The following is a 21,708-nucleotide window of genomic DNA, read 5'->3' as shown; positions in this document are numbered from 1 at the left end:
AGGGTTTTGGCTATGTTAAGTTAGTGGAATAATTACATTCATATTTGTTAACAGAGGTAGACAGTACTTTGGGGGAAAGTCCTATTTGGGCATGAACAAGTATGGAGGATGCTACTTAAGAGAGGCAAAATGAATGAATGAATGAATTGCTGTGTGACATACTTGTACATTACATTTAGGCTTTACTCCTTTAATGCATTACACACTGTAACGAGGTAGAAGATATGAACCTGCAGGTAAAGCCACATGCCAGGAAAGGATATTTTAAAAATGTGAATAAATTGCATGGATTTCACAAAAGTAGTGTTTGACCAGTGGTGTACTCCTAATGTCACCCTGCCACAGCACGCAGAAACACAAAGAATGCAAAGTTTGTGCCAAGTTGCTATTTTTCATTGTACATCTCAGATTGATTTTTAAGGGGTTTAGAATAATTGCCACACTCATGTGATCAGTTAACAAATTAACTAACTCCGTGGGGCTTCAAATCCGATAGTAGAGCTTCTGGACGAACATTAATGTAATTTTGTTCTCAACTTCATAAACTTCTATTTTACTAAGTGTGTGTGTGTTGCGGGGGGGGGGGGGGGGGGGAGGGAAGGAATGGGAGGGAGGCATGCAGAGCTCTAAGTACAGAAGCTTCTGTTCAGGATTTTTACATGCTGTGTCTTTTGCCCACCTTCCCTTACCGTATACTGGTTTCTCTAGTTACCACCACTGGAATGGAGCTGTTTGTGTTGGAATGTTGGACGATTGATAAGAAAATGGATCAAGTTTAATGGCGCATGCTCTTTGTGCCACCAGCAGCCTCTTGCTGAGAGCATGCTCCAAAAGCGGGAACTGTGTGGCATTACACTGAGCATGTATATGCTTTGTGTTTCTGTGCCACAGAGAAGAGAAATGAACTGTGGCATTCGCTCCTGCATTCTGAACATTTCTGCTCAGATTTTTTAAAACCGTATTGTGTCCTCTTTGTAAAATGGTACTGCTTGGCATTAGCCGATCAGTCAAATTTTTAAATGTTAGAAACAAAACATCTTGATAGCATCTCTTTTAAATGATGTAGTCTGTATAGCATTGTGAATTGAAGGGCATACAAAATAAAGCCTTCACGTGTTTCTTTCAGAGGATGAAATGTGGGGAAAATGTGATGCTCAGGATACTTCTGTCTCTTGTCTGCCAGTTTTAGTAATTACATAAAGGGGTGTTGTGCAGAAATTGTTGTAAATGTTAAGTCTATATTTTCTTCATCTTGGTTTTCACTTCAAAATGTTCAGAAACTTATCTCTCTATTGCCTTTATTATGAGAACAAATTGACTTTGAGTTTTCTTCTTTCTCCCCCGCACCTTTTTTTTCAACAGGATGAATTTCACCCGTTCATTGAGGCACTTCTACCACATGTCCGTGCAATCGCCTATACTTGGTTCAACCTTCAGGCTCGAAAACGCAAGTACTTTAAAAAACATGAGAAGCGAATGTCAAAGGATGAGGAAAGAGCAGTCAAGGATGAGCTACTTAGTGAAAAGCCTGAAATTAAACAGAAGTGGGCATCCAGGCTCCTCGCCAAACTGCGCAAAGATATCCGCCAAGAGTACCGGGAGGATTTTGTGCTCACTGTTACTGGGAAGAAGCACCCATGCTGTGTATTGTCCAATCCTGACCAGAAGGGTAAGATTAGGAGAATCGATTGCCTGCGACAGGCTGACAAAGTCTGGCGTCTGGATCTAGTCATGGTGATCCTGTTCAAAGGCATCCCCTTGGAAAGTACGGATGGAGAGCGACTCATGAAATCCCCACATTGCACAAATCCAGCACTTTGCGTCCAGCCACATCACATAACAGTATCAGTCAAGGAGCTTGATTTGTTTTTGGCATACTACGTGCAGGAGCAAGGTAGGAAGCAGATTGTTGTGTTTCTATGTTAGTATGTCAAACACTGATTCCAAGCAGCTTTTTTTCTTTTAAGGGAAGACTTCCAATGACACATTTTTCTGTGGTGTATATACAAAACTTAGGTATGTACACATTTGTAAGTCAGCATGTATACGTATACACAGATACACGTTCACTCCAACAAACATATGTGCTTGACACATGCATATGACATACATGCTGGTTTTTCTTGCAAAAGGAACAAGGATTATTTGAGTTCCTTTGAAGTTCATTTTTGTCAAAAAATGGCAATATGTTGGATATTTTTTGCAGTTAGTACTCCGGAATATATTAATATTTTATAGGTCTGTTTTCAACATCATTAATGACATATGCTATGTATGTGTACTTGTATACATACATATGTGTGTACTTGCACAGAAACATACGTACAAAATATAAATATTTACATTTTCTTTTAATTACTTGTATTCAATGACTTGTGCTTATATTGAACAATCTGATTGCTCTGAAGAGCAACTTTAAACTTTCTCAACTGTTATAAAAATCAAACATGAAAAAGGATTTAGCAAAGAAACACTGACACAGCCCCAGAAAATATTGTTGTTATATAGTCAGAATTACAGCATGCAGTGTTTGCATTTTATTCATATTTTAATAACCACTCTTTGATTGTATGAACCACTTCAAATTACCGATATGAATTTTACTTTTCAAAGATGCTTGATTCAGATTTGCCCAAATTTTTCCATCAAAATAATATTTTCATAGTATACTGATACACATAATTTTACTTAAGAATTGTTTAAATATGGAAAATACTAGGTACACTTAAAAAAAAAAAAAGAGGCAGTTCAACTTAGAGATATAGGACTAAAAGGAAACCAGCTGTTCATAATGCTCTACAGATGATTCAGAAAAAGTATTTTGCTTGTTAAACTTTATGTATATAATTCATTGATAAAAGTATTCATTTGCAGGTCATCTGAATCATAGATGAATCCAAGTAGATACATGTTTTCATATTTATGAAACCCATGAAATGCACACTCTTTCTTATAGGTCTTTTTTTAAATTCTCTTGTAATTGTACCATCCTCTAGAAGTCTTTATATTACTGATTATCCACATTAATAAAGCATTTCTTTTTTAGCTGTAAATCCAAACTGGGTAAAGTTTGAACTGCCACAGATGGTGGGCCATTTCATAACTTGGCCTGGTGGTGGGCAGAAATGGCCTGCAGAAAGGCAGATGGCAGACAGTTATCTGATGTGCTGTATATAACTAGGGGATTTAACTGAGAAATTAACTAAATGGCTTTTATTAGTAACAAAAAAAAATCCAAAAAAGTAAAATGGCACCTACCTTCATTTGGCTATAGATTTTACATACTATTTATTGTATTAATTCTGTAGAAGAACACATACAACAATAAGTTTTTAATGAACCTCTGTTCTAGAATTCATATTTAATTCCCCAAATTGTGTGTTGTGATCATATAATTTAAGTAAAGCAAATTAAATACAGTGAGTTTTGCTGGATTATTCATAATGAAAAAATATAATTCGGTAGTTGGTTCTGCTTGTTTTTTATTAGCTTATTTTTTTTCTCAGCAGTACACAGTGTATATACAACATTTGGTTGTTTTGCAGTGGTTTGATGTGGCTGCAAAACCTGGCAAAGCTGATCCAGGAAAACAAAAAGAAAAGTGTATACTGTCTGTGGTAGTTTCAAACAAAACATCTTAATGATATGTTATAACTCTCTAAATTTCTTTAGTGCAAAAAGTTCAGGAAATGACATTATGGAAATACATATAGTAAGACATAGCCTTAATACTAACACATTTTACCTGTCTATAAAATATATCTTTCTGAAAGTCAAGACTACAAGAGGAAACAAAATGGTTCAAGCAACTCTGGAACCAAGGAAACGTAGGGTCGGTATAATCTCTTAAACTTTGTCAATTTTTAAGTTGGTAGCGAGCTTTAACTTGAAATGGGGAAGCAGGATTTGGGGGACACGCGTTACTGGATTATTGGTTTGAATGAATTGACAAAATAAGTTATTTTAAGTGTCAAAATAGACATGAATAAAATAACCGTACGCTAACGTTATGACACCATTCATATTTCCAAAGATACAAGGAGTTACTAAGAAAATATACTGGAAGATAAAATTGATTAAATTATTTGTATCAAGTCACCATTGGTAGACCCTTTGTTTATTGTAAATTGTGCATCTAATTTGTATCTCACTGCGTTGTAGTAAATCTCTTGTTAACATGTGGTGGCTCTCTACTTTTGAGGAAGTCCTGTTAAGTTAACTTTGTATTTTTTTTCTTCTGTCAAGCTTTTAATCTTTCTCTTCTTTATCGAGAGCAGTTCAGTTATGGCAAATTGCAGTGTAATTGATTAAGGATGTTATGTTTTGTAGAAGATATAGCAGTTTCATTGACTGCATGCTTATCTTCCACATGACTTTTTATTTCTTTTTTGGTATATGAAAACCTACTTAATTATGTCATATACATTAAGTATAGAAATAAAAACAATTCCAGAAAGAAATACGAAAAAAGAATAAGTAGGTGAAACAAAATAGAGGGTTTTTTGTTTTTTTTTAAATGACTAGGAGAAAACATGAGGAAGAATAGTTAGAGTGCCAATGATGGTTGCCAGTGGCACCAGGATTGGCATCAGACCTTCTTTGTTTAGCCTAGGATGCCTGTGATTTGTTGGTTGGCATCCGCATTGCAGTGTGGAGTAATGTTACAATATATTGACAATTTCCAGATCTAGAAATGTCAATATCCTTTTGGTTCTTTATAAAAGGGGTTTCTACTTCTTGTATTCCATGTTTCTTTTGAAGGAAGAAATAAAGACCCAGCCGATCAAGCGTTGTCGCTGACCAACTTTACCTGGTTCTCCTTTTTGCTCCTCTCTCAACATTCAGCTATTTTCTCCCCCTGCCTCTTATTAGCACCCTCTTCTCTTGCAGAATGTAAAAAAAAATTAGAAGGGGTTTGACACGGGTTTCAGTATTGCTGCTTTTAGTGGTTTCGGGGAAAAAAACTAAAGTTTACATTATGCTGTATACCTAGGTCATTGGAATGCTTAGCATAAAAATAATTCTTTTTAAAAACTTATTTCTCTGGTGTTCTGCCTGTGTGATATATCTGTCTATTTTTTCTGATTTAAAAAAAAAATTAGCAAATGCCATGATTACCATTTCTGTTGACAAAACTAGATTTTTTTTGTTATCCGATAGACAGCGTGTATCATTTGGTATGAACTACATCTCAGTCCATAAAATCATTTGGTGGTATTTGATTCAATCAGTGCAGCGCTTATGCTGTGTTTCGTTGCTACAAGAACCGCCATTTTGTTTGTCAAGTGCCAGGAGGAGGAGGGGGAAGGCAGACAATGTGCTTGATGCCAATAATGGTTGCCAGTGGCACCGAGGTTGGCATCAGACCCTCTTTGTCTAGTTGCTGAATGCCTTTGATTCGTTGGTTGGCATCCGCATTGCAGTGGGCACATTGGAAAGTTTTTGACAATCACTGAATGAAAGCTGCTGTACTTGTTTGCTGCAGTAGAACCTCAGATAATATAAAATCCTTTCCTCTTATAGATGTTTTACTTAATCCTACAACAGCTGATTTTAAAATTCGCATTGCTCTTTTTCTAAACCATAAAATATCTACAGTGATGTTTCTCATCTGCAGAATTCTTAATCCCCATGTTGTCTTTGTTAATTTTTTTCAACATAAATAAAATACAACCCTTATATTAGGTATTTCATCGCATACTGAATGAAGCACAGTGCACCTTGAGAAATGTTTTGGAAGTCTAAGAGACTTAAATAATAGTAGATGCATTAAGCGTTTTGAAGTGTTTTTTATGTGCCTGTTCCTATCACAGTGTGTTTCTCACACTAGTTATTATTACCTTATGCTTACACTCTTCTCTTTCTCATGGTCTAAGAGTGATATAATTGGAGAGCTTTAACCCCAGGTACTAATCTAAATCAGGAGTTCAGGGAAGGCGCTTTAAAAATAATTTCTAAGTATAAGTGCAGCAAAAAGATACAGTTCCGCTTAGTCTGATATAGTTCAGACACTCCTAAATTTCTAAGTTCTTAAAACATCAAGATGTTAGAATTCCAGCTGCACAGTTCTGTTACCAGGAAATCAACAAAAAGGCTAAATGATTTCTGTTGAAGTTTCCTAGATAGTTAGCATTAATACTGCTTTCTGGTTAACCACCATTATCTCTTTAATTAATAAGAAGGATTAGCAGTTCTACCCAAAGGGCTGCACAGAAGGAAGTCTGGCCTACGTGAGTCCCTGAATCGCCAGACTGTGTCCTGTCTGTTTGGGGGAAAGGAGGAGGCGGGGGGAACAGAAAGGGGGAAGGGAGGGTGTAGACTGAGCTTTCTCAAGAGTGGGTAGGGGAGAGCTGTATGTGTGGAAAAATGCATCTATTGCACCACTAGGAAGTTTACAGATCTCAAGAGATAGCAACTGTTGTGTGCTGGCACTTTGTACAAACCACATGACTTCAACAGTCTGCAGTTTAAACTAACTCAGGCTTACTGATTTTTGGACTGTACTTTGGACTGTTATTAAGTACATTTTCAGATAATCTGAACAGGAACACAGAAGTCCATGTGTCTCAACTGCATTGATTTGAAACAGTATTTAGTCTTTTTAACATTGACAGTTATGGTTACTTTTTTTTTTAATGGTCACATCACTCTTTTAATGTGAAATATCATAGTAATCCATATGCATTGTTTTCCTATGAAAAGTGTAACTTCATTTAATAAGAAATTTTAATAATTTTAAAAAATGGCACTTCTGAGTTATAGGAGTTAACTAGTGAAATACAAGTTCAATCTTTTTATTAGGTTTTGTTTTTTAGGTAACTGACATTGAACTAAGTATACTTTGGTAATATTTTTTATTAATATTACTAAAACTTTAGATCATAGTTAAGAATATCAAAGTGAGAATTTTAAAGTATTTAAAAAGTGCATGAAATTATTTAGGATGATTAGTTCAGTTTAGTAATAAAGTTTGAAGATATTTTATTCAGTTGAAAACTATATGCAACAATATATTGCTGCATAATGCTGGTGATATGCAGGTGCTCAAAGTGCTACATCATCCTCATACACTTAGGACCAGAGTTTGCACTTCTTGTGCACTTTGATACCTATGTGTTCAATGAATGCAAAAATGGGCCCATAAGGAATTCACTGAATTACTACTTGTTCTAACTCCCATTACCTCGCTGGATTGGCCCATTAGTGAAAATTTAATATGGGAACATAAAGTTAAGTATTATAACCATTTTGCAGAAGGGTACACCAAGGCACAGTGGTTAAGTGACTTACTAAGTTCATACAGTAAATCAGTGTTGAACTGGGAACAGCATCAAATAGTTCCAACTAACATCTTCCTAACCACTAGATTATATGTCGTGGATTATATTATATGGAACTTCAGTCATGACATACAGCTTCACAAGGCAGTTCCAGGTTTAACTATCAGAGGCCAGGTGCCAATATGGAAGCTTGGCATCTAGGTACTGATATGGCAGACTGAACCCTTGTGTTAGTAGCAATCACACTTTTGGAACAGAGAGCCAATATGGATCAGAAGAACAAGTTTCATATTTTATCAATTCTGATTTTAAAATTGTGGTTTATCTTTAGCTAGCAGATCGTTATATTATATTTTCTTAAACATCAGTTTGCTTTGATCAATCCCAGTTTAACTGGAATTATGAAGAAAATATAATATTTAAACTGAAAAAATGCTACATGCTTCTTTTGGCATGAGAATACATACGGTACCTCATCTGTGCTGAAAAGAACAGGCATGACGTGCATTCATTGTTAAAAGATGGTTAATTAGATGTGAACATGGATGTGGTAATGTTTTCTAAATGGTTCTTGCAAATATTTTGTGCATGAAGATATAGGGAATTAAAATATTTGATAAGACTGCATGCTATTCCTGTTTTTCTGGTCTGTGTGTGTCTACTGACATTTTGGAACGCAGAACTAAAATCGAAAATGGATGGTAATTTTTTTTTGTTAGTTTCCCATCAAAGTGGCACTCTTGGTGGTGGTATAGGTTTGGCCAGAGAGAAGGAGGAACTTTTAAATATTTAATGATAATGTTCCTGGCATGTATGAAAGAGATGTATTTCAAGAAGGCTTCGGTTCCTCATGGCCTCAGTAGTGAAGTCATCTCCACAGGATTAAGCAACATAGTTCCTATTTAAGTCAAGGGGAGTTTTGTGGTTAAATCCTGTGGCACTATTTGAAAGTTTAGGGCATAATCTTTAACTTCTGATATCACATTAATTTCCATGGCAACAGGCCATGAAGTCAACACTGGATTATTGCCTCATGCATAGGGTCAAACAAAAAAAAATACTCAGAATTGTGAAAAAAAAATGCTTCTTTTTAAAACATAAATAACTTTATTAATTTGTAAGGGAAATGGTTAAAATAAGAGACAAAGTCAATTTTTAAAAAAAATTCTCATTTTCCTATATGTTGAAGATGTCTATAGTTACAGTGAAGGCTTAGTTAAAACTGAATTAAACACTAATACTATTACACTTTATATTTTGAAGTATATTACAACAGAAGTGTTGTTAATTGACACACTTTAAAGGTGCATGCATTGTTTGTGCTAAAGGAGGGTAACTGAGCAACCCATCTGGTTTTTTCAGGCTAAGATGTCCAACTTTTTTTTCCCCTCAGCCCCTCCCTGTGGTGGAGGAGTAACTTGGGAAATCTCAAGGACTAGTGGTTACGCTATCGGAAGCTCTGGTTATTACAGCAGCATACCACAATGCCAAGCATAACAATTCAAGAGGCTTTCTAAAGACTTATACTCCCTTCTCAGTGGCAAGGTGGTATGTTGCTTTACAGTAATCATTTGGGTTGATGAACTTAAAATACCCTGTCAAGTTCTACTGCTAATTTAATGGAATAGGTTTAATAAACTTACATGTTGGGATGGAGAAGAAATCCCTTAACTCTGGAGATGCTTTTCCGATGCTAAGTGAATGTGAAAAAGGAAAAAAAGCCTGTCTGATTAGCCAGGGTTTTTTCGATAGTAACAAGATGCCACTCTTCATGGTTTTACTCTATTTTTTATACCATTAGAACTTATAGAAACAGTTGCTAATAGACGTAAATAGAGGCAAAGCAATCCTAGATTTAAATTGGAGGTTTAGGTGCTCAAAGGTTAGTAAATGAGAAAAAAGTCCTATACTATTATCTTGGTCAAAGGGAAAAGCTAGTTGATTTGTGTGCGTGTATATTATATTGTTTGTGAGCAGTAAGCACTGAATAGGGTTGAGTTGCGGTCTTGCAGTATCATCTCTCTTCCTCTCCCCACCTTTTTATTAATAACTTCTTCAAACAAATGAATTTTGGACTGAAACTTTCCAAGCTTGAATTCAGCACAAAGGTGATTTTTTTACTTTTCTTTAAAAGTTTTTGAGCTGAATTGTTTTGGCCATTTTTTGAGTTGTGTGTGTTGGGGGGAAAAAAAGATTCAAATGAAGTTTTGCTTTAGTGTAAATTAGAAATGGTTAGAGTTAGAAACGTCAAACTTGACTTGATTTTTTGTTGTTGTCCTAATTGAGGTAGGAATAACCTCAATTGAGGTAGAAGTTCCTAAATTTATTATTTAGGAACTCCTAAATTTGTTCATTAGTTTTAGTGTTAGATACATTTTAAAATCAGCACTTTTTTTACATGAGCATTAGGACATTTTTTCTTTACTTCTTGTGTGTTCCATTTCCTCCTTCCCCACCCCCCCGTCACTTAAAATATCAGGTACACACTGAATCACTTTAACTTTAGGCCACTTATAACTACGGAGGGCCTTAGGTAGCATTCCCATCAGAATGTAGCTAAAGGCAGCTCACCCATTAAAGCTTCCTTTTAGTCCTGAGTTGCCTTAAGCATTTTTATTGTAAAGGTGCCTTTAAAACTAAAGCATAAGGGCACCTTTGTAGCTCTCCGTGTCCTTCACTATGTAAGGATACCTTTACCGAAGATAGCTGTACAACTCTAAGGGCCTTTTAATTATTTTCACCCTTAAAAACAATGAACAGGGAAATTAAATACAAAAACTAACTGTAATGCAGTACTACTGTTGAAAAATCAAGCACACAAGTTAGGAAATTAAAAAAGTTAAGGTTTCTAATACACTATTAACTCAAGCATACTGTACATATGTAGCATTTTCCATATTATTTGCTCCTCTGTAAGAGTGCAGAATTTTTTAATTTTAATTTCTGGATATCCTAATTGTGCACATGACTCTTCAACCGTAATGCAGTATTAACATTAGTTGTTGTACTCTTCAGTCTCATTTGGGATGAATTTAAATAAATGAGAGAGAAGTATCAGCTTTTTATGCTGAACACAGTATGTTGTGATTTATTTTTTAGTCAGACATTTCTCAGTATGCTCCCAAAACTGCTTCTGTAATAAAATCCACTTATTGGAACGTTAACTATTCAGATTTATTTTTTTCTCTAAAATAGAACCAAATAAAATATGCATATTATCTAACATAGAAGTTTCAAATTCTGTAATTTAAAAGTTTTATAAATATTCATAGACAAAAATATTTGAAATTAAAAAGAAATCTTGATTTTTTGCAAACCACATTGGTCAAAAATAACATGATTTTCAGCTTGATTTCTGGGTCAAATTAGTTCATAGCAAGTTGTACAGAAACTTGTATTCAAATCTAGAAGTGCATCATATGTAGCTAAGCAACAGTATTTATAGTAGAGTCAGTTCTCCGCTTCATGTATGTGTATAACTCTCAACTAATGTCAGTGAGAAGGTTGCAAAGGTATTGAAGGGACCGGTGTGGTCCGGTGTGTCTGATTTAAAACTGTGAAAATGTTTTCTAGTCAGGACAACGTGTATTTTATTATTCTGACATCTGCAGTTTCTGGATGGATTACCTTAAATTTGTTATGCCATGTTAAAAGCCTTGTTTTATTACGCCAGTCTCAGCTCCTGGCCTTAGTGTCAGGAACCCTGCTACGTGATGCAACATGTCTTGTTAGGTTTAATTGACCAAAGCTGATTTGTTAAAACAAGTCATTTGTGCTGTAACTTATGCCCAGGCCAAGTTGCTACCTGAATCTCTTGACCTTGACTTGTCTGGGTCATGAAGTGGCTACGAACCGCTTGACCTTTCCATTGTTTAACAGTGCCACTGTTTCCTCTGATTCTTTTGTGGTAATAGCTGACAAGAAGGCTTCAGCCCTGACTTTACACCCCAGTGGATTTCAAGGCATCCCTCTGGAGTTGCTGTGTCTTCTGTTTGATATGGTCTGGCTGTAATAGTCATCTTTTGTTTGCTGACAGTGATGGGGACAAATTGGCAGCCCTCCTTGGTGGAAGAGGTGGCAGAGGGATTACTAGTTAGAGGGACACGACATTCTGTTTTGCTGTGTAAAAGAATTCCATTTCTTTTAGTGAGTGTAGAATCATTATCTCTTCCAAGAGAAATTGCCATAATTCTGTATCAGTCAGATGCTCTTAGTTCAGTTTCTGAACTTTATATCCACCTTAATGTGTCTATCAGAAACACCCTTTGAATGTAATATGCTGGAAAGGGGGCTTGGCCTTGAGAGTACTTTAGGATGAAAATGTCAAACATGGATTTGCATTGTAGTGTGCAGTATTGTTGCAGCTGTGTTGGTCCTAGGGTATTAGAGAGGCAAGGTGAGTGAGGTAATACCTTTTATTGGACCAACTTCTGTTGGTGAGAGAACTCTGTGCAAGCTCAAAAACGTGTCTCCCACCAACAGAAATTGTTTAAATAAAAGAAATTGCCTCACCCACCTTGTCTCTCAAACGTGGATTTGTTACTTCATAGGTGCTGGAATTCAGGGTGCTGCCGCTCCCCCTGTCTTGAAGTGGTTTCCATCATATACAGGGTTTACAATTTGGTTCAGTGGCTCTCAGCACCCCCATTATACATTGTTCCAGCACCCCTTGGCTGAGATAGGGTGGGTTTTTTTGTTTGTTTGTTTGTTTTTTTTGCTTTCCCGAGTGTGGATCAGAAACCCAGTGGGGCGGGCAGGAAAGTTAGGTTAAAATGTTACAACTAAGTAACAAAAAAAATGTGACAGTGTCCAGCATAGGTACTTATTATAGAAGGGTTATGGTTACTGAATAAAATGGAGTGGAATGGGATTTAGGAGAAAGCATCCCTTAAGGAAGCTGGGGCAGAGGGTATGGGGCTCCTTACATCTGGTTCATTGGGAAGCTAACCCCCCTCCTTTTATAGTTCCCTTAATACTCAAACTAGGGTAGGGCAGCAGGATCCCAGCAATGGGCTGGCTGGGGCCACGCTGGAAAGAGGGAGGGCTGATGGCAACTCTCCCAAGAAGTGGGAAGAATTAAGGAAATAACGATAACCTGCACTGTACAGCTTATTACTGGGGTATTCCCAGATATTTGCAGTGAATAAAGTTGCAGCCTAATTAAACGACTTCCATTGCCTCCTGTCTCTCTTCCGACGTGGCTGTACAACGAAGGGCGTATCTAGTGACACAAACTAGACTGTACTTCTTTAAATGGTGTCATTGTGATGATAATCTGAAGTATGGGTCAGTGGTTAGTGTGGTAACCTGGGACTCTGTAGACTTCGGTTCTATTCCTTGCTCTCCTGTCGACTTTCTTTGTGACCTTGGGAAAGTTATGTAAGTGTCTGTGTGCCTCAGTTCCCTATCTGTAAAAGTGGGGAGATTGTACAGGGGTGTCGTGAGGACAAATACATTAAAACATTATTGAGATAGATGGATGCTTTGGTGATGGGGGCCATATAAGCAGATAGATATGAACTAAAAAGTTTACAATTCTTACTTTTTTTTTTCACTGTGAGCCAAATCCTCATACCAGTGCCCAGTCCAAAGAAGGGTTCTATGCTGTGTAGCAGTTTCCCATCTCCAGCACATGTACCTCAATCATCTCATGCCCTACGGGTGAAATTTGCCTCAGTATGGAAGGCCAGCACAAAGCAATCCTACACTTAATGCCCTGTGGTGGTACTGTGCAGCGAGGCAGGGGGTAGGAAAGCAGCTGCATGGGGTTGTGGGGGTGTCTGTATGCTGCAGAGGGCTCATTGGAGGTGAGGCTGCTAGATGCACACTTACTATATCCAGTATATGGGAGCCTTGTAGGAACCATTGGCTGGAATGGCATTTGTGGATGGGGCCTTGTGGCTTGTCCATAGGTTGTGGGTGTGTATGAATTTTATCACCCTTCAATACCTCTGGAGGGCCACACACATATCCTCGTTACTCAGACTTTGTGGGAAAAGCACCCTACATGTAAACATGCTTGATCGTAAAAAGAACACTTGGAGATGAAAGAAACTGATGACAGCAGTTAAAATTTATGTTAACATACTTGAATGGACACTGAGAGTACAACTTATTACATTTTATAGATGGTTTTGATAGATCTTGTTTGTAAGGCAGGTGATGGTTGTTCGTTCTTCACATTTATTTGATATTGGAAGTGATTTAGTATATTTTATTATTTTTTTTCCTTTCAGTTTCTTTTAAAGGGCCATCATTTATTCTGAAGTCTGCATTGGTTAAACTGAAGCCATCCAAAACATTTAATTAGTAACTTGAGCTATTTTGAATTCATTGTGCCATTCACCTTTTCCTCCGTAAATCACTGTCTCCCTTATTCCTTCCCCCCTTGACAATATTTTAGGCTTGCTAATAACCTCCCTGTAAGATTGTCAAGATTAACATGCCTATTTCTAAGAATGTAACTTACTTTTAATTTATGCTTGCACAACAACAAAAAATAAATAAAAGGTGGTGGGGGGAAATAAAGGTTGCCCACTCCTTTCCCCTCAAAGTAGGATTTAAGCATGAAGATACTGATTCCATTCAGTTTGCTGCTAACAAAGAGTTAACATTAAAAGGTATTCTATTGTTTGTCTGTTAGTTAAAGAATAACCAGCTGTGCAGAAAGTAGAATTGGAAAATTGATTAGGCTGTCTCGATTCAGACACATAATTTAAAGTAATCTATATCATGTTTTGTTTTTCCACATATGGTTTCAGAGGTGAGTTCACTGTGTCTAGTGCAGTGATCTATAAGGGTTTATGTTATACAAGTTGTAGACTTTATTGATTTTATTACATTTTGGAGAAATTTTGAAGAGGTTAAGAATATAAATTAACTATTGGAATTGGCTTAATTGTAGCTGAAATCTTCAAAAAAGGATGCAGAGACTATATTTTACTTAGGCCAAAAGGGTATGTTTCCCCTCTTCTACGATAACGAAAAATGTTGGTGTCTAAATGTGTATTTTAAAATATTCACATAATTTTACATTGGCATATGAGTGTGTGCGTGCGTGCACACATGTTGCAGTGCTATAATTCTTTTAAGGTCCTCTATGGCTGCTTGTACATTCTTTTAACTCTGTTGGTGTTACAACCTGAATATTCTGTAGTGTGATTTATAGTTATCATGTAATGATTTCTGTTCTATTTACAGACTCCAAATAAAGGAAAAGCTGCTTATAGTAATATGAGGATCACTGGTCTTTCAGTAATTAAATAGACTTGTTATATTGCATTAATCCTTTTTGGAACATTTGGAATGACTTCTTAGCACTAACAAACACAGCATTAGGGTCCACAATTAATCTGCTGTTTGTCCTCCAACATTTGTGTAACATAAAACATGTGCACTGAAAAACATATTCCAGTGTTAAGATCAGGATCACGGTAGGGACAAATATTAAATTGTCCTGGTGGCTTGTCCGGTTCTGTGAACCAGAAGTAGAACGGAAAGGGTGGTTAGGAGACCATGGTTAAGCCTCGTGTTTACAAACCATGAATTTAAGCCGCCAGTATGGAATGTGTGATGGAGTGCTTGGGCTGAGTCCCTGCCTTGTCTTGAATAGAGGACGTGAATGCTGACTTAGTGTTCAAACCCCTTCCTGGGGTTTGGCTTTATTGGTAACTCAGAAACAATAAACCAAGATAAACAAACATCAACCTAAACTTCCTCCCTGAGCTTGGCTGTTCTAGAGTTGCCCTCCTGGACCTTCAATATGCTAGCTCCCTGGTTCCCTTCGGCACCAAAAGACTCACTTTATATCCTGATTGGAGCTAACTGCCCCACCCTCCCCCCATCCTGTAAGATTGAGCTTTTGGCACCTTAGAGACTAACCAATTTATTTGAGCATAAGCGATGAAGTGAGCTGTACCTCACGAAAGCTTATGCTCAAATAAATTGGTTAGTCTCTAAGGTGCCACAAGTACTCCTTTTCTTTTTGTGAATACAGACTAACATGGCTGTTACTCGGAAACCTAAGATTGAGCTGTAATTATCCTGAATCTCGGCGTAGAGATTTAGCTCCTGAGCCTAAGCTGACTCAGCAGAAGAGACCTGCATTTCTACATTATATACACCTTAAAGTATCTTGTCCCATCGCAATATGACAAAACTGTTATTTAGCTAAATATAACAGAGCAAAGTTTGACCTTGTCAAAATTTAATTTATATTAATGGAAATCTCTATGCTTGCTGAAGAGTCACATAATAGGATGAACATTAACATACAATTCTGGGATCTGTTGATGGATCTACTGAGAAGTCTATACACAAACCTTTTGTTCAAGTCCATAAGAAGTATGTTCTCACTTCCATATGCATGTGTCATGCCCCTTAATGTTGATAGGCACTACAAAAATGAGAGTATACCCTTAGTAATTCATTTTAAGTCCTATCATGGGAAAAATTGTGCACTTGTCTTGGGCTGTAGAAATACTGTGCTATTTGAGTAGTTTGAACTGGTTTAGATCCTCTGTTTGGGACCAACTAGCACAGCCAGGAGGAAACTTTATGAGGCAACCTATTAGTTCATGCAAATGAGACTACTGGCTAGTAATAGTTATGAGCAATATTTTGGAAAACACTGATTAGTGACAGTTTATTACAGCAAATGTATGTATGAAGTCCCCAGCTTTCATTCTAATCCACTGAAAACAGATGTCAAAGTATCCTAAACAGAATTTAACGTTTAATTTACATATTGCCTAGAAACTACAAACAAATCTTTTAGAATTTTGTTATTTAATTTTGTTAGTGTGTTTGGAAATTATACCCTTTATAGTACAAACATTGTACACGCATGCATTAATATATATAGTGCATATGTGTATCAATTTGCTGACTGTTTATATTTGAAGCTACAAGTATGCCTTATAGAGCAAGGGGTTTGATCCTCTTGCCAGTTATTATGTATTTTATTGAAGTGAAGCTTGACTCAAGACCTTTCTGATAACCTATTGTTTTCCTGTCTTCTTCAGTTACTGTGGTAACCAAAAGTTACAGTATATTACGTTTATTCCAGTGCTGAGTTTTCTTGAAGGCGTAGGGGTCGGGGGGATACTCATCCTATGTTATTTCCTTTAGCAAAAGACAAATTCAGTGAAACTTTGAAAAACATTATTTTTCCTCCTCAATTTATTAACGGTAATGGATAGTGCATACTATAAATACCTTTAAATTTAGATCCGCCCAGAGTCCTGTTGGAAGCTCTTTGACTCAGATAATCTATTATATAGTAACACAAAAATCTGTTGAGGTTTCTTGGTGTCCTGGATTCCAGGAGTGTTGCAGCGGGAAATCTGTCCCTGTTTGGTATGATAGCCTCTTTTGGTCTATTCAGGAGCTATTCTGGTGCATGAAGAACCAAAGCAACAAAACTGGAAGACTGTCTATGTCTAAAGTATTTCTGACTTTGTAGACATAATCCTACAAACCCTTACTCACATAATAAATCCCATTGATTTCAGTGGAGCTACTCACATGAAGAGGAGGTGTACAAGATCAGGCCCTTCTTTCTTGAGACCCACTGCTGCCATGACATCTAAGAGAAACACACAGACTGTTAATGAGTACTTGTGGCACCTTAGAGACTAACCAATTTATCTGAGCATAAGCTTTCGTGAGTTACAGCTCACTCAATGCATCCAATGAAGTGAGCTGTAGCTCACGAAAGCTTATGCTCAAATAAATTGGTTAATCTCTAAGGTGCCACAAGTACTCCTTTTCTTTTTCGAATACAGACTAACACGGCTGCTACTCTGAAACCTGACTGTTAATGATAAGTTTGAGGAATAGTATATTCTCTTATTTTTTAAATTGTGTTTACAAAATCTATTACTATGATGTGGCCTATCACCACCTTGGCCACTCTCCTTACGAATTGTACCTCTTCCCCCTATTCTGGTCTTTATATTCTGAGTTCCTCCAGGGATCAGCCCTGTATGCAGCAGCCCAAAGACTGAGTGTGCGCAAAACCAAGCTTTATGCCCACTTTGTATTTTCTTCCAAAAATACTTTTGTTTTGTTTTAGGAGCTTTTAACAACCTTAATTTTATTTTTATTTTTTATCTTGCCATGTTCTTCAAGCCTATGCCATGTTTCACTACTGGCTGAATTTTTAGACTAAGTTAATATACTGAAAGTAGAGGTTTATAATGGATTCGCTCATACTGATTAAACTTTAGAGGTGTAAAAAGCATGTATATGGAAACTACAGCAAGAAAATATATGTATATAATTTAATTTAGGGGCAAATCCCATTAGCAAAGCCTGAGTAAAAAGGGGTCACAGTGTTAAAATGGATTGAATCTCCATCTCTCAAAACAGGATGGACACTGCAGCCTATGGGCAGGAGTAACAGCTTTCTGTGCCCTTTTTGTGAGGAGCTTTGGGCTTGTGGGAACCCAGTGGCCATGATCCTACCCTTTCCTCACTCACAGTCCCTGTTTGTGCTTCTGACATCAAATCACCAGGGAGCCTGGTTTCACAGCACACAGAGGTGTGTGGAGTCCCATTAGTGGGCTCTGTTTCTCAGTTGCATGACATGTAGTGTTTGTACTCATTCAGGCCTGACTGTCTGAGTAAAATTTTTAACAGTTTATTTTTTGCACCTTTTATTAATCAACTTAGCTGATAAAAGTTAAAGGACAATTAAACAAAAATCCCAGTTAATCGCTTTTTTCTCGTCCATATAAGGTAGTAAAAATATTTTGACGAATGCTCCACCTTGGGAGAAGTATCATGTGTTAGGTAAACACTAACATTGAACATTAAGAAACTGAAAGTGGGGAAAGTGAACAAGAATAAATAAGGCAAACATTAAACACTGCAGCCTCCATATAATGTGAATCTCATGATGCCTTCTCCAAAGAGAAGCATAGCAAGGAATAATAAAACAAAATCAAAGTGTTCTCAACACCATGGAGTAACATAAAGTAAATAACCCTTCTAAGAAGAAGACAGAAATGTTATTGAAAGTCTACAAGAAATTAATCTTGGATAAATTCCTCATAAGAATCCAGTGTACTTCCCGTCCCCTTCATTTGTCCTAAAATCTCTCACCCGGACCATAATATTCTGGCATTGTCATAAGTTTCTATTTTTAAAGAATAGTGCAATGTCCATTAGTAGGAGCAATGACCATATCAATACTCAAGCATGAAAATTCAATCCTTAATATCAATAACATTCTAAGGGCTTGAATTTCCCCAGTGATATTAGGGAAAGCCATTAATTATTGTCTCGTGAAGCATAAATAATGCTGTCAAAATAGTTATAGGAATTAGAGAAGAAAAGGACCTGGTAGGCCAGCTATTCCATCACCCTAGCAAGGCATGTTGTTTCTCTAGTCTACCGTATGTTTTGGAATACTTTGTCCTGTCCATTTTCAATGTTTCACGTGATATCCTTTTCACTTTTTTGAAACCAGATTAGCTGAAACTCTATTTTCAAATATGATTCAAAGCCTAATGTTGACAAGACCTTTGTGGTCTGCATCTGGCACAGACATCTTAGGGCCTGTACGAAAAATGACTTGCAGACTATATTCTTTTTTTGCCAGCCATGGAGTGTAAACGGCATGCATATATATATTTACACTCTATAGATGGCAAAAAAAGAATATAGTCTGCAAGTTATTTTTCAGACATATGCATATGTGTGTGGGCATTGCCATTGATACTGGATTAATTTGTGTATAATACCATTCAGTATCTTTTCTAGTTATTTTTATTTTTCAGATTTATAATTCCATATTCAGGAATCGTACATAATAGCCCTATAATTAAGAATCTGTTGTAACAAATTTCTTTATATTCTGGAAGATGCTTCTTTATAACAATGTAGGAATTTCATAAAGAAGTGTTTATGGATCTTTTTCTTTTTTTAGTGGAAATATTTGTTTCCCTTCTTTGTTTTTTATTTTGATAACCATTTTATCACTGTATGCCATTAATAGTTTTTGAAGATAGGTAACACACAGGAAAAAAAACCCAGTAAACACTTATACAAGGTTACGACACATGTTCTGAGTCCTGCTGGCAATTTTTATGGAATTACATTTTCCCACTTAAAATGGCTTTCTGTTCCAATGGCTGCGAGAGAGACCCTTTCAAAAACTGGAAAATAGCTGAGCCTAAGTGCTGTTAAATGAACAGTCAGCAAACTGAAAAATCAGAAAAAATATAGACTTTTTCTACTCTCTTTGTTATATTAATCTTAAGGGTTACTTGTAACTGGAATATTTAAAAATATTGAGACAAAAGTATTATTTAAATCTTCCTTTAATTGTTTCAGAGAGCGGTGTGCAAATGCAACAAACAAAGTAACTTTTACAAAACGTGGGACTTGGTGACAGATTTTTGTGGCATTTAGCATACCTTACAGTGATGTGCAGTATAAGATTTTGCTTTTTGGCTCTGTCGGCATTTAACCTGGGCTTGGGCATGTCTTTAACTGAGATGCATGCTGTGGATTGCTTTACCCTCCACAGCAATATGTTTTGGTTCAAATGAGAATATATTGTCCTGAGTCCAGTTTCCTTTATGCTAGAATACTAACTATTCCTAGAGTTTGGTGGTGGCACTCAATAATTTCAGAAAATTGAGGAGATTTCTCTGGAAAGCTTTCAAATCTCTTTCCAAGGAGCCTGATCCTGAGCTAAGACTTTAAAGCCTATTTGCCTCTTCTACACAATTTACAAACAATTTCCCAGTGTTCCTAGGGTGACCAGACAGCAAGTATGAAAAATCGGGACTGGGGTGAGGGGTAATAGGTACCTATATTAAGACACAGACCTGAATACTGGGTTTGTTCCTGTAAAATCGGGACATCTGGTCACCCTAACTGTTCTCCAGCCAATCTTCAAGCTCTAGAAGAGCTCTATGGGACTGAGTAGCTTGGAGCTGGCTGGGTGACCTGGGACTGCTCCCTCTGTCTTAGCAACTACACTTCTGCCCTAGCTAAAGAGGAGCTCTGGAAAAGAAGAGCTATACAGGGAGGGGAAAAAAAAAAGGTTCTGTCCTGAATAGTGATAAACTGAGGTGCAATCTCTCTGCAAGTGGGGGCTAGCTGGAGGAGTAGGGGGATCCATGCCTACTAGTTGGAAGTTGGCGGGATGATTATCTTTTGGATAATTAAGATGCTTCATATGTATATGGTATGCATAAATTCTTTGTCATGATATGCTGGATAAGACTTTTACATGTTTCCAAATGTAGAAAGTCTAATAATATTTTGTATTTACAAGACCAGCTCTCCAAAATGAGCTCCTCTAGCGAAGGGTTTAGAACTGGGTTTACTTTTTCTTTTTTAAAGATAACCTGAATAAACTGGGATAGAGGAACTTGAACTTCACTGTTGGTACAGAACGTGTAGCATTACCAAATTTGTTAAACTTCTCATGTAGAAATTTAAAATCTTGTGAATGCAAGGTGGATAAAAATAATAATTAAAATGACTTTTATAAGTTCAATCAGATTACTTGTTGCTACTTCTTTCTTCCAATTTCATAATATGAAATTGGATGTTTTTGTACTTGTTTCTTTCATTAGTTTCCTAATTTGTACTTGAATTTCAGATTTTACATAGAAAATTTCACACTTACAATGGTCCTCTGTGCTGAAAAAGACAAATATAGGGCCTCATTAACATCTTTAATGTAAGCACTGCACAAACTCAAACACAAAATGGATAAGCAAATAGGCTTTGTTATACTTCCTACTAGCTCCACCTTCCGATAAATTAAACTTCCACAAGTCAAGAAAGCTGAAACGCTTTGTCCGTGCTATACTCTCCATAAGGGTTTGAAGTAAGTGGCAATTGTGCTAAGTTACTTAGGTGCTTTTGAAAATCGTACCTTGAAGGGCCTAAATAAGGGTGTAGAGCCTAATTTGGGCTCTTAATTTAAAAAAATTTGTCCATGCGTAGAAAAAAGTTCACAATAACGTTGTTAATGTATTGAAAGCTTAAATAACTTTTTCATTGTTAACACTAAAGCAATTGTGTTTTGAAATGTCAAATTTAAGCCTCTAAGAGAAATTTTTAAATAAAAATAGTGTTAGCCCCTGGTGCTACAAATACTTACGCACATATGTAACTTTAAGCACATGAATGGTCACACTGATAGTAGTGGAACTATTCATGTGAATAAAAGTCTGCATTTGCTGCAGTGTTTGCAGGATTAGGGTCTTAACTTTCAATGTTTTATTTTTTGCCTATATCAGTTTTGTAAAATTCAAATAAGATATGCTACCAGTAGTGATATTTAAAAAGCAAACAAAACTGGCATTAATAATTTACTTCATTGTAAATTTTAATATCAAGTTGCAATAGCACACATTTACAAATTAATTTTATTTTTTTTTAAAAAATCACTGATTTAAAT

At 36.5% G+C, this 21,708-nt stretch overlaps 1 protein-coding gene across 11 annotated transcripts in view; it reads left to right on the top strand.

The window, feature by feature from the left end:
• Positions 1–21,708, top strand: part of NFIB (nuclear factor I B) — a 338,695-nt gene that overhangs the window by 132,039 nt on the left and 184,948 nt on the right. For 10 of the 11 annotated variants that reach the window (XM_048849959.2, XM_048849954.2, XM_048849956.2 and 7 more), the window contains exon 2: positions 1,363–1,894. In XM_048849959.2, coding sequence (XP_048705916.1) covers positions 1,363–1,894 — 532 coding nt within the window. Of the gene's footprint in view, positions 1–825; positions 983–1,362; positions 1,895–21,708 lie in introns of those variants that run through there. The other variant, XM_048849953.2, reaches the window with a different exon arrangement.

Source organism: Caretta caretta, chromosome 5 (assembly GCF_965140235.1).
Source record: "Caretta caretta isolate rCarCar2 chromosome 5, rCarCar1.hap1, whole genome shotgun sequence".
NCBI lineage: Eukaryota > Metazoa > Chordata > Testudines > Cheloniidae > Caretta > Caretta caretta.
This window is presented reverse-complemented; position numbering and strand designations above follow the sequence as displayed.